A 12,227-nucleotide genomic window follows, 5' to 3' on the forward strand; every position below is an offset into this window, starting at 1 on the left:
TCTGGGTTTTACCTCTAGCTTTCCAGACTCAGTATCAGTCTTTGTAGGGACAAAAGGACCATCAAGAATGATGTCCCAGAGCTCAGAATCTTCAGCCATCAAATAGTCATGCATTCTTGTTTTCCACCATCCATAATACTTTCCATTAAATCTTGGAGGCCTCGTGGTTGACTGTCCTTCCTCAAAGTTTGGTGGAGCAGCCATAATGAGAGATCCTTTCTAGGTGTTACCCTTTTAGAAAGAACTCGCTTTGATACCAATTGATAGAAACTAAGCGTCCACCAAAACAGATAAGGGACCAGGTACCTTATTTGTTCCCTTAAGCAAAAACAGAAAGTAAACAAGACACAATGTTTACGTGGAAAACTCCTTGCTCAAGGGATTAAAAACCACGATCTACACTGGTAGGATTTCCAACTTCACTAACTGAGCAACGTCTTTCAGATTACAAGCCTTTTGCAACCAAGGAATTAGCCCACTATCCATTCACTTACAATAACTCTATTGCAAGCACTTACTTGGCTAACTTTAGCCAAGAACCAAACTAATTCAACTACCTCTAACTGGACTTCAACTCACCATAACTAACTATAGTTAGGCGTCTACACAGAAAGCTTAATAAACCAAACACCTACAAAAGCCCTTCTTAAAAAAAGTGTAGGTTTACAATATTTAGACCAAAAGATAAAGACTAAAATAACCTAGGACTTAAGACATCTTCGGTATTGGGATCTGGTCCTTAGAGTTATTTAGTCTTGATCTTGAAAGCTCTGAGAAAACAGTGGCGGCTACTCTTTTCAACAATGAGCATAATATGTTTTGAGTTGCTAGGTCAAACAAATGCCAACATGTTGTTTATATATGGGGCAAAGTGAGGAACATGTGAGAAGCATGTGATATATATCTAGAGACATTGCAATGATCTGTCTGTCCTATTGTGGCTCTGCAAGTCGGAATAGTGCCACAGCTTTATAGCTGTCACGTTCGTACAGTGCCCAGGGGACCTGATCAAGGACCTGGTCCCTGATGCATATGTCGATCATCAAAATTCATAACTCATCATGTAAGAAGTTCAACACAATATTATTTTTATGGAACACAATATTTATGTATCCCGATAAATTTTAAATGTTTTTTTGCATATAGTGCTATAATTTTAACATTCAAATATTTGTCTTGTACTTTTGGCAGGTTATTTTCACTGTATGTAAGAAAGTTGATATATCTTTAATTTTCTTTCTAATGAGAAGATTTTTTTTATTTCTTTTAAGTTTAATTTTGTAAATTGGTAATTACAAATACCTTCTATCACAATTAAGGTAAATTATTTAGCAAAAAGGAAGAATAAATGGGGTTCTATCAACACCATTAAGATATAAGAAGATAAATAATCTTCCTAACAATAATTAGCTGGAAAAAAAAAGGATGACAAGTCAAACAATTGGTATTCAGACTTGAACATGGTTACATCTAAAACTAGGTAATTTGCCCGCGCTTCGCGCGGTAATGGATGACTCTTTAAATTTACGAATGATGTTTTCCAGTATCCGAATATATAAAATAACAAAAAAAAATCTTGTTAAAAATTCTTACTTTACTATCTGTTCCTTTTTTTGTTTTTGGTAATGTCAAATCTCCCTCTTCTTTCTTCCTCTCTAACTTCTAAGTAATAAAAGTAGGTAAGTAAAGAGACTCAAAGACATAAGAAAGATAGGTAAGCAAAGAGATTCAAACATTTTTGCGTAGATATAGTCCAACATTAGGAATTGAAAGGCTATACTATAATTTTTTTAATGAAGTAAACTATTATTGTCAGTACCAAGAGACGTACACAATACAGTACAAAAGTAGCGGAATTTATAGCTGTTGACTCAAAGAGTCCAAAAACTACATCATACTATCTAATGTGTTTCCCTTGCGCAAGAAGTAAATCATTTGTAAGCATGTAAACTTAACAAAAAAAAAATGTGCTCAACTTTCTCTTCAAAAGTACCTCATGTTTCTTTCTAGTCGTGTATCAGTTTGCCTCTGCAGTTCACCTTCTGTTTCACCCAACATAACTAAAGCTTCTTGGTATCTTGTGGCATTTGATAGCTTACACCAAACATATTGAAGAAGAGAGACCAACAGTCGAGTGAACCCACAAAGGCATAAACTATATGGTTGTGGTCCTCTACATTTACCTCAAAAGAGACATCTGTTACACAGTGAAACATGAAACATTAGGTGGAACATTTGACTTCCAATTCAATTTCCATGGAAATTGATCTTCCTAATCCCCAATGTGCTTAAAAAATACTTTAAATCAGCTACTAACAGGGAAAAAAATCAAGGTTTACTTGCTAACCAAATCTTGAAATCTATCTTGCGTTCATCCAGCACCACATATTGTAGAGTTTCCATTAAAAGAGTTATATTGTCCAAGCTTCCACATTAAAGTTCATTAAATTGATGATGCCAACCCGATTTAGAAAAATAATTAGCTACCATGATATCTTTATTTACCGCTAAACTGTATAATTCAGGAGATTGGTCGATGATTACTCCAAACTTCAAGCCAATGATCTAGCAAAAATTCAATATGCTTCCTATCCCCCACTTTTAAAATTATAAGCTGCTGAAATTCCCCCAAAGATTGTAATTTTACTTTCATAAGGTTGTCTTATTAGGCATAAGTACTAGATTGACAGTTCACTGATTCTCCTTTCCATACTTTGCGACAATGACTTCTTCCCGAAGCTAAACAGAAGGTATATATGCTGGAAGTTGCAGAATAGCTAACACCACAGGTAGACCCATGAAGTTCCCAATTTAAATCACTTCCACTTTTAAAGATTAAGAGGGTTGGCGAAGTGCCTCCTACTATCGTCAGTGTGCATGAAGTAGCATCGTAGCAAGTAGGAACCTAACAAAGTAGTTGGTGTGCATAGTTTATGGATCCAAGAGGTCCTTTCACTTTTGAATTTAGAGCATTGATTCATACTGCATCTATGTTCAAATCTTACAACTTTGAAGTATATAAGGAGATAGTTTACTTAGAATAAACTAAGACAGAAGATTGCTCTGAACAAATAACTTTCATAACATAGGTTGAGGTAACAAAGAATGTAGTTAATTTTTTAACAAAGCATAGGATGAGAAGAAAGCGAACTTAGCTCTTTGGTTTGTCTAATTCTTCTTTGCTTGTTGTTCTTGCTTCTCCTGAAGTGTACGTCTTAAGAGGAATGAGATTAATGTAGACAGCGAGGAAAAAGAAATCATCACATAATATCTATTGTGCAATCATCACATCACATAGCAGAACATAATTTTATGCAAGGTGGACCAATAAAACCTGAAAAAACATTGAACAAAAAAGCAAAATAACAACAGATAATGCAATTTCTCTTAACAAATTCCAATAGAAGCGGCAAGAGAAAAAGAGATAAGTACTCACCGTAGTGGAAAAAAATTGCAGTATCTCATGAATAATCTCAGTATCAAATAGTATAACAAAAAAGAACAAAAAATTCCACAACAACAATTGTAATGTAAGCTGCAATCTCGCTGTGAAAAAAGATTTATATTGTGTTTCCCTATTATTCTGTACTTATTTCCAAAAATATGCTTAAAGCCAAAGTTAGAACGCAAAAATGATCGAGAGAAATAAGTAAAACATTCAAATGAAGGATATGCAGATACACAACTAAAAAACCAGGAAGGATTGAGGATGAGGATATAAAAGACATATCTTACAAATGAGAATAATGTGGAAACTCAACCGTTGTTGATTCCCTGGGACTGGAGCTATCGTCAGAACCATTGCTTTCAAAGGGAAAAAAGTTATTTTTGAACAAACATAAATATTTCCATCATCACTGATCAGTGGCTTGCCGATCCTGCAAAAAAGTAATCTTTTGAACACACATAAACCTTTTCATCATGACTGATAAGTAGCTTGCTGATCCTATATGCAACTTTCTTGGAAGATTCTCAATCTATTGAAAACAAATACAAAAATTCAACAGATTTTAGAAGGTTGAACAATTCAATCTCTCGTATTTCAAGCATTTTTTGCGAACTATGTTTGATGCATCAAAGATTACATAGTGGAAAATGAGGCCAAAAATCAAAGCTTAAATATCTAGAATAGGAACATAAGCAGATTCAAGAAATATTGTAAGCATGTATATGAAAGAACCAATTTTATGTAGATAAGTTGGTACTTGAAGCTGTACCACATCAAACTCTATAATATTGAGGCATGAAGTTAGCCAATATATATCTAAAAATTAGTACTCCTAGTTTGAAATGCTTTTGTCTAAAAGAGCCAAGAGGCGTTGGCACTAAACTGTTTGTCAAGATTACAAGCTAAATCTCAAAAGAAGATGTAGGATGTGTGCTCTCCTGGTGCATTCAATTCACTTGAATTTAATCTTTCAGCATATAAAGGGTTCAACTATTTGAAGAAGCAGATTGAAGTACTACTAAAATGAAATACAATATCGTATGTATATAAGTTAAATCCAGTCCATAGTGGTAATTCTAATTTAGTAAGCTAAATGCAGAAAACAACTTGTTATCATCGGTTAAAATGCACTTATAATAGAAAAATTCTTCACATTGTTACTGTATTATTCAAACAAATCTCTCTCATAAATGCACTTAATATAAGGATACCTAAAAATATTTGGGGATATGCAGAGGACACAACAAATGCAGACGATAAACTTCTTCTCCACTATTGATTTATTCTTTGTCTTTGCTGCTATTGGTATTGAAATTCTTAAACTTTTTGTTCGAAATGACAGACGGGTGGAATTCTTCTCCTCTGTTGATTGATGGCGGCAAATGTGCGGAATTCTTCTCATCTATTGATTGATTTATGTTTTTGATTTGATGCGATGTGGCACTATGAATTTTCTAAGACAACACTTAACATTGATTGAAATAGAAGACGCTAGGTTTTGTTTGAAAACGACGAGAAGTTGCCGCTGTTGCTGGGAAAAAAACTAACTGAGGGAAAAAATCCTAAAGATTAGCTTGTTGTAAGGGAGGAGAATGGGAGAAAGGGAGGTGTATGGAGAAAGGAAGCGGTTGTTGAGTTTTGTGTAACTGGAAACGGCTTTTGGGGTTTTTCAACTGAAGGCCGAAGGAGCACTTTTAGTTGAGTTAATAATTGATTTTTTAAATTTAAAATGACAAAAAAATTAGAAAAAAGATAATAGTCATTCTTATCCTAGAGCGTGCCACATCATCGAATCTAAGTCCCTGCTTTATATATTTATATAGATATGCAAGATTAGAAATGATAATCTAATTAATAGTGCAACTTACACCTTTCTTTAAGATCAATTTATGGTCTACAGGTTTCCGTTTCATAGAAATGACAACTTAGGGAAAAAAAATGTCAATAAAAAACTTTTCTACAAGTTTATTTGATAAATAAAATATGATATTACTATTTCAATTTGATTTTTATTAATTTTGAGATCTTTTATTTTGTGAACTTTAATGATGACTATTAGCTTGCGAAATATTAATGTTCTTTTATATAATGTGTGACAATTATTAAGCGAAAGATAAAATAATATAAGTAAATTAAATTTCATAGAGGGAATCGAATATATAGGAAATTGTTGTAAGAGTAAACTTTATTTCTAAACTATTGAGAGAGGAAAATTTTGTCCCCTTTTGTTTTCCAGCACAAAAATGCTCACTCAATTAGTCAAGGGCTCAAAAAATGCGCAAATCAGGCCAATGAGAAAATAACATATCAAAACAAAAAAGAGATGTCCGTGTTTAATAGGTACACATTGGCCAACTTTAGGTGTTCAATAGGTCGTTAAGTGGGGCGAAGTGTACAGATAGCTGACTACAAGATTCAAAATTTAAGCCATAGCCAGGGATGCTTATTTTTTACAATATTTAGCTGCTTTTAAATCAACTTCAGGCCCGTGAGTCTAAAGTTTTATTATATATGAACATCTGGAATTTGGCTTGCCCAAACTTAACTTTAGGAAATTTTGAAGCAAGCAATTTAAGATATTTTTATATAAAACAATTAATATGAGATACACGTGCAACACACGTGTCTGAATACTAGTATAATGGATAAGGAGATTTAGTTCGTAACCATCCAGTCGAGGACTTGACATTCTTCATTCGTAATTTATACATAAGGGAGGCTCCTCCATCAATTATTAGATGGTATGTTTGATGTTTCATCTTCTTTTTTTTTTCAAGAAATTTTGTTGTTTATGGTTTTTTTTATCTTTTTTCTGTAGTATCACATAAAGGAACAATTTTTGGCAGGATTGTAAGTGGTCTGTTTATCTTTTTTTCTTTTTTCTTTTTTGTGTGTGTGTGTGTGTGTTAAATATTTATGTTGAGTTGAAGGAAACTAAGGGCACTCTTCAACAACTTCACTTACCGACGACGAGTTGCCCATGATGCGGAGGAGTGCACAAGATTATGGTGATGCTGCTCACAGTGGGTGCCATTGAGGTAAATATATAGTACTCGTTTGTGCTTTTTGCCTGTACTGGGTCTTATAATATGGAAATGTTGTTAGTTGTTTGTATCAATTACCTTATCGAGTTTAGTTGTCTAATATTTTTTTTTTCTCTTTTCTAAATTATATGATGTTTGACTGGATATGACGTTTAAAGATGCTAATTTCAATTGGTGTATTATATAAGTGATAGTTGAAGAAAATATAATTAAAGTAGAAAAGTTAGAAAATCCACACCGAAATTTATGATTGATTAGTTAAATGGATTAGGATATTTGAAAATTTTGAATGTGTATAAAATAGTATAGTCAAAGACTTTGAATTAACCCAAAATAAAATAAAAAGGCTTATAAATTGGAATGGATAGAGTACTGAAAAATGCTACTTGAAGATGTTTACTTTCGTATGTAAAGTATCATTTATCAATTCTTAGATCGATGGTTCTCGAATATTTGTATTTGCATGGTCTAATTTCCGTAACTACGCTTTCAACCACATCATTTAAGTGATTCTTCTTTTTTTGTTCTTTTTTTTTTTTTTTTTTTTTTTTTTTTTTGGCTCAATGTTGAGTTTGGGGGTGTTGAATGGTGTGCAATTGAAGTAGTTCATCAAATAAGATGGGCATTAATAGGAAATCTGGATCTGATCTGTGAAAAATTTATACACGCGATCTTTGGGACAAATACATTTTGAGACCTTTGTGCTTCTGTTTTGGTTATTCATTATCCAAAATAGAAAATTCCCACATACTTTTATTAATGTTGTTTTCCAGAAAATTCCTTTAGTGTATGGGGATTGATTGTTGTTGTTTGAATATGCAGCTATATGTGTCCTGAGCCATATCCCAGGAAAATTCGAAGTTTCTCCTAATTAACAATATCAAGCTTCTCAAATTTGTGATAGATGGCACTGAGGTAATCCTTTGTGTTTTCTTTTGTTTTTCTGCTTTATTTTCGATGTTCTCTACTATTAATTATCTCAAGTTGCCAATTTTATGTAGATCGTTGCTGATTATTTAAAGGGCCAAAGAGGTGTAGATCCGTTTATGGTTGTTGTTCAATCATGAATTTGATGTTTTTTGGTTAAAGAAAGCTGAAATCTACAAAAGCACGTGAATTTTTCTAGCCTCATTGCATATAACTAAGGAAATTTAATAATTGAGAAGTTAAATTTTGTTGTTTTTCTTTTATCTCAGACTTTGCTGATGATTTAGATATTTGATATTTAGCTGCGTTGCAAAATAATATAGAATGGATAGGTTCCACTATTCTTCATATTCTCCGATGTTGACCGCTAAAGTTTAAACTTTTTTAGAGCTATAATTGCACTGGATGCAGTAGCAACTATTTGGAAATCGAAGAGGCTACAAATAATATCGTAGTAATTTTTTTCAAAAATGTAACAATTCTTTGACAATGACACGTTTAAAGTATGGGTTTACTTACAATGCTACATTTATTTTTTGTTTACTCCTTAAGTAACAATGGTTCTTTCTTCTTCTTTTTTATAGTCATTAGACAATGATACTTTAGTTGTGTAACCGTTAAAATTAGTAGCCAAAGAATTATTGCAGGGAGGATGAGTAATTTGAGAAAGTATTAAATACTGTTGGAAATAATAATTCAACATTGTAGGAAACAAAAATTAGTTAGGATTTGATATTTTAATCCATGTCCAATTAGGATTTATAGTCAAATTAGTATAGGAATAGGTTTTCCTGTTTTGAGTTAAAGTAGGTTTTATACTATTATAAATAGGGCTGCTGCTATTTATTTTATGTTGTGGAGATTGTAGAGAGCATTTAGAGATTCATAGAGTTTATCAATAGAATATTTTTCCTTCAAATTGGTATCAGAGCTTCTACAATCCTAGTAGAAAATCAAAGAGTTTTCGCTGCCGGCGGGCAGCTACAACTCATATATGCCGCTCGTCTGGCCAATGATGATGATGTTGGCAAACGTTGGGCTAATGGTATGCATGAAAAACAATCATGCTGACAAGGACTAACAAACTATTGCAAGTTTAAAGAGGTGCAAGAAAATATGCACAAGAGGAACGAACTGTCTTCTTTAGAAGTCGGAGAAGTAGGTTAAAAAAAAAGGGTGTTGAAGAGAAAGTGCTTCAAGGGCTGCACAATTGAAGGTTGATGAGAAAGTGCATCAACAAAATTGGAATGTTAGAGAGAAAGTGCTCCAACGATTGTAAAGGTTGAAGAGAAAGTGCTTCAACAATTGAAGGTTGATGAGAAAGTGCATCAACAAAATTGAAATGTTGGAGAGAAAGTGCTCCAACGGTTGAAGGTTGAAGAGAAAGTGCTTCAGCAATTGAAGGTTGGTGAGAAAGTGCATCAACAAAATTGGAATGTTGGAGAGAAAGTGCTCCAACGATTGTGAAGGTTGAAGAGAAAGTGCTTCAACAATTGAAGGTTGGTGAGAAAGCACATCAACAAATTGGAATGTTGGAGAGAAAGTGCTCCAACGATTGTGAAGTTTGAAGAGAAAGTACTTCAACAATTGAAGGTTGGTGAGAAAGCGCATCAACAAATTGGAATGTTGGAGAGAAAGTGCTCCGACGATTGTGAAGGTTAAAGTGAAAGTACTTCAACAAATAGGAAGATAGTGAGTGACGGTTGAAGAGAAAGTGCTTCAACAATTGATGGGCTGGAAATAAGTGCTTCAACAATTGGAAGATGGTGATAAGTGCATCAAGAATCAGATATACAATTTTGAATTACGGGAGAATGTTGGAAATAATAATTCAAAATTGTAGGAAACAAAAATTAGTTAGGATTAAGTGCTTCAACAATTGGAAGATGGCGATAAGTGCATCAAGAATCAGATATACAATTTTGAATTACGGGAGAATGTTGGAAATAATAATTCAAAATTGTAGGAAACAAAAATTAGTTAGGATTTGATATTTTAATCTATGTCCAATTAGGATTTATAGTCAAATTAGTATAGGAATAGGTTTTCCTGTTTTGAGTTAAAGTAGGTTTTATACTATTATAAATAGGGCTTCTGCTATTTATTTTATGTTGTGGAGATTGTAGAGAGCATTCAGAGATTCATAAAGTTTATCAATAGAATATTTTTCCTTCAAATACTGATTTTGTGAAATAAATGGAGCAGTAAAGAGCATCCATGTCGTCTCAGCTCCAGTTTTTTGAGAAATTTTCACTCTTTCTGGACATACAAAATTTAGCCAATTCATTTTCTATTTGAAGAATTGAGACACACAAGTTATATGTCGAACAATTATGTTGCAATTCTTATGTTATACTTTACCAAAATGGTTTGCCCTCTAACCAAGAAGAGAAGTTTCCAATTAGAACATATTGAGGTTGATTTTTTTGCTTCTTATCGTCATCTATTCTATCTGATGAATTGCTTCACCTTTATTCATTTGTTGAATGCAAAAATGAATTCATTTGCAGGCAGCATTAGATGAGCGAAGGGCGAAAGGAAGAGAAAATTTCTGTTGTGTCGTGGGAAGTATTGAAATCATAGCAGGAGGAGCTAAAGCACAAGCTGTCACGACCCATTTGGCTTAGGCCGTGCGGGCACTTACCTTCCCCCCTCGGTAAGCGAATCCTCATCCCAACATTGAACCAATACATAAACTGAGGAAAGTTAAGTAACGAAAATCAACAAATACGTAAGTCTCACATATATATATATATATGTAGTAGTAGCAAAAGTGCGGAAGACAAGAATACCCTCGTGGTCTAGGGCCGAATAATACAAGAGCATCTAAGGAGAATAATACGATGCGGAATACTAATACATAATGTCTATGTCTCTGAAATAAAAGTAAGACATGTGATAGAAAGGTCTTCAAGGTCAGCGGACGCCATGCTCACCCTGGAAACTCGAGAGAAAGCCGAAGAGTTGATCAAACACGGTCACGAAGAGATCCGATTCGGTACTCGCATTCATAAAAGAATGCAAAGAAGTGCGATTCGACAAACAACAATACTGGTAGGCATCATCGTCCGACTAAGTATAGTTAACACAATTCAGAAGATAAAGCAGATAAGCAACGAATCTAGCAAGTATAAGACAATATAATTACAACCAAGTATCTGTCAAATTCGAATATATCCGACCCAATCCAATCATCAAGCATTCCAATCACCAAGTATCTCAATCAAATCATAATGCAATGTTGGAATGAATGCAATGTAATGCCATGCAAATGAGGTGTACACATGTACTCCGGACAGAAATATCGGCGTCTCGGTAGCACAACTCGGCGTGAATCGCGAAGTCTAAGTGCCACCAGTCCCGGATCTTTGCCCAACAGACAGACGGGATCCTGGCTAATTGCTCACATCGGGAGTCTCACCGGCACCACCCTAGGGGACCCGCGGAAACCATGCACTAACAACGATTCCGGGATTTCATCGGAATCGGTCATGCAACAACAATGCAGGAATAGATCATCGGACATCGGCCATCTCACAATCACTAAAGTAAAAGAGTCTGTCAAATATCGGTCTCACACAATCAACGATTCCGGAATTGAACCTCGGACATCGGCCTTCTCACAATCACTCAAGTAAAAGAGTTTATCAAATGTCAATTTCATACAATCAACGATTCCAGAATTGATCTTCGGACATCGGCCTTTTCACAATCACTCAAGTAAAGAGTTTATCGAAATATCAGTTTACTCAATCAACGATACCGGATCATCACCGGGTATCGGCCATGCATCATGAATGTGTGAGAATGTGTGCAATGCGTATATCAATTATCCACAATCAAGTTCAATATCACAAGTACCAACGAAGGGGTACGCCAACAATATATCATATCACAATACCAACAGTGGTATGCCAACACCATATCAATATCACAAGTACCAACAACGGGTACGCCAACAATGTATCATAGTTCAAATGCCAACCACGATATATCCATCCTATCTCAGTCAAGATAATAACACAGATTCCGATATCTACTAACTACTCATGGCATCAAACCATCACAATGGAACAATCAAACACACATAACGGGGTGGCTAGTCCCAACACACAACAGGGCCCAACCTAAGGCAATATTCAACCCGACTTCATACCCGAAGTTTCACATGCTGTCTCCGACATCATAATCTAAATATGTGCTTGGCTATACGAAGTCTCACCAAAGGTAAGCCATAACCTACCTGGACTGCCGAACCGCAACACCAACAACTCACTCTTTTGCTTTGCCCTTCCGTTGAACCTCGGAACCAAAGTAGTCTAAGCATAATCGAATTCTATATTAGAAATCATGAAGAATGATACTAATATTGCTACTATTTCAATTCGGTCCATTTTAACCCTAGAAATTGGGGAAACGGGCCTAAAGGGCAAAACGGGAAATTCGCGGGCAAAATACCAAATTAAGTACTAGGCAATCACAACCCAACCATTAATTGTTGATTTAGCCCAAGGATTAGCCTATTTCTGATTTCAAGCAAAACTCCCAATTTGGGTATAAACCCTAAGTGTTCAATCCCGAAATTCAATATTAAAAGTGGAAGATATATGATTAATAAGCCTACATTAGTCAATATCTAGCATAAACATCACCAATTTTATCATTAATAATCTTAGGAACAATGTTCTTCCAAACCCTCTTTCAACTCTTATCACCATGGGTTTATTAAGAGAAAAGGGGAATCTAACATGATAATGGGTTTAAGGAAGAATGAAGAAATGGGCAAGATTTACCTCCAAGATTCTCCT

The 12,227-nt window shown here is 34.5% G+C and overlaps 1 protein-coding gene and 1 long non-coding RNA gene across 4 annotated transcripts; one reads left to right on the plus strand and one right to left on the minus strand.

The window, feature by feature from the left end:
* Nucleotides 1-1,721: 1,721 nt before the first annotated feature.
* LOC132031344 (uncharacterized) lies at nucleotides 1,722-5,846 on the minus strand. 3 transcript variants are annotated; one of them, XM_059421264.1, is made up of 3 exons: nucleotides 4,660-5,841; nucleotides 3,736-3,878; nucleotides 1,722-2,197 (listed from the first exon to the last, which is right to left on the minus strand). In XM_059421264.1, the coding sequence occupies exons 1-3, from the start codon at nucleotides 4,848-4,850 to the stop codon at nucleotides 2,061-2,063; spliced, it is 471 nt and encodes a 156-aa protein (XP_059277247.1). In that variant the 5' UTR covers nucleotides 4,851-5,841; the 3' UTR covers nucleotides 1,722-2,060. The 3 variants fall into 3 exon arrangements, 1 of the variants encoding a protein (XP_059277247.1); XR_009408244.1 differs by lacking the exon at nucleotides 3,736-3,878 and having other exon boundaries at nucleotides 4,660-5,846; XR_009408243.1 differs by having other exon boundaries at nucleotides 1,722-3,977; nucleotides 4,660-5,846.
* A 51-nt stretch (nucleotides 5,847-5,897) lies between these two features.
* Nucleotides 5,898-10,155, plus strand: LOC132031345 (uncharacterized). Its single transcript, XR_009408245.1, has 3 exons — nucleotides 5,898-6,486; nucleotides 7,315-7,407; nucleotides 9,930-10,155. It is a non-coding gene; the product is annotated as an uncharacterized LOC132031345 (long non-coding RNA).
* Nucleotides 10,156-12,227: the final 2,072 nt, after the last annotated feature.

The sequence above is a fragment of the Lycium ferocissimum genome, chromosome 9 (genome assembly GCF_029784015.1).
Source record: "Lycium ferocissimum isolate CSIRO_LF1 chromosome 9, AGI_CSIRO_Lferr_CH_V1, whole genome shotgun sequence".
NCBI classification, from domain to species: domain Eukaryota; kingdom Viridiplantae; phylum Streptophyta; class Magnoliopsida; order Solanales; family Solanaceae; genus Lycium; species Lycium ferocissimum.